The 250-nt window shown below is 63.2% G+C and overlaps 1 protein-coding gene across 1 annotated transcript in view; it reads right to left on the bottom strand.

Annotated features, from left to right (window-relative positions):
* LOC104489445 (vang-like protein 2-A) overlaps positions 1-224 on the bottom strand; it is a gene marked incomplete at its 3' end in the record, with an annotated part of 2,628 nt that extends 2,404 nt beyond the window's left edge. Inside the window, exon 1 of the mRNA XM_010131609.1 lies at positions 9-224. Within this exon, the coding sequence (XP_010129911.1) occupies positions 9-224 (216 nt within the window). The remainder of the gene's footprint in view (positions 1-8) is intronic.
* Between the last annotated feature and the right edge of the window lie 26 nt (positions 225-250).

Here is a 250-nt window from a genome sequence, read left to right as displayed (position 1 = left end):
GTGGAGACGCCCAGGTGCCGGGAGCAGTCCAGGTGGGCGCTGTCCTCCATGTCCTTGGTGATGCGGGTGATGTCATCGTGCGAGATGCTGTGCTCCGACGTCCCCGTCACCACTGTGGTGGTCTCGCCCCAGTTGTCATCCTGGGGAATGAACCCCCACCCCACCTCAGCTCCGGCACCTCCCATCCACCAAACCTCAAAGCCTGGCGTGTTGCCCGGCGCCATCACCCCCATTTTGATGGTGGAAACCA

Source organism: Buceros rhinoceros, unplaced genomic scaffold (genome assembly GCF_000710305.1).
Source record: "Buceros rhinoceros silvestris isolate BGI_N320 unplaced genomic scaffold, ASM71030v1 scaffold21312, whole genome shotgun sequence".
NCBI classification, from domain to species: domain Eukaryota; kingdom Metazoa; phylum Chordata; class Aves; order Bucerotiformes; family Bucerotidae; genus Buceros; species Buceros rhinoceros.
This window is presented reverse-complemented; position numbering and strand designations above follow the sequence as displayed.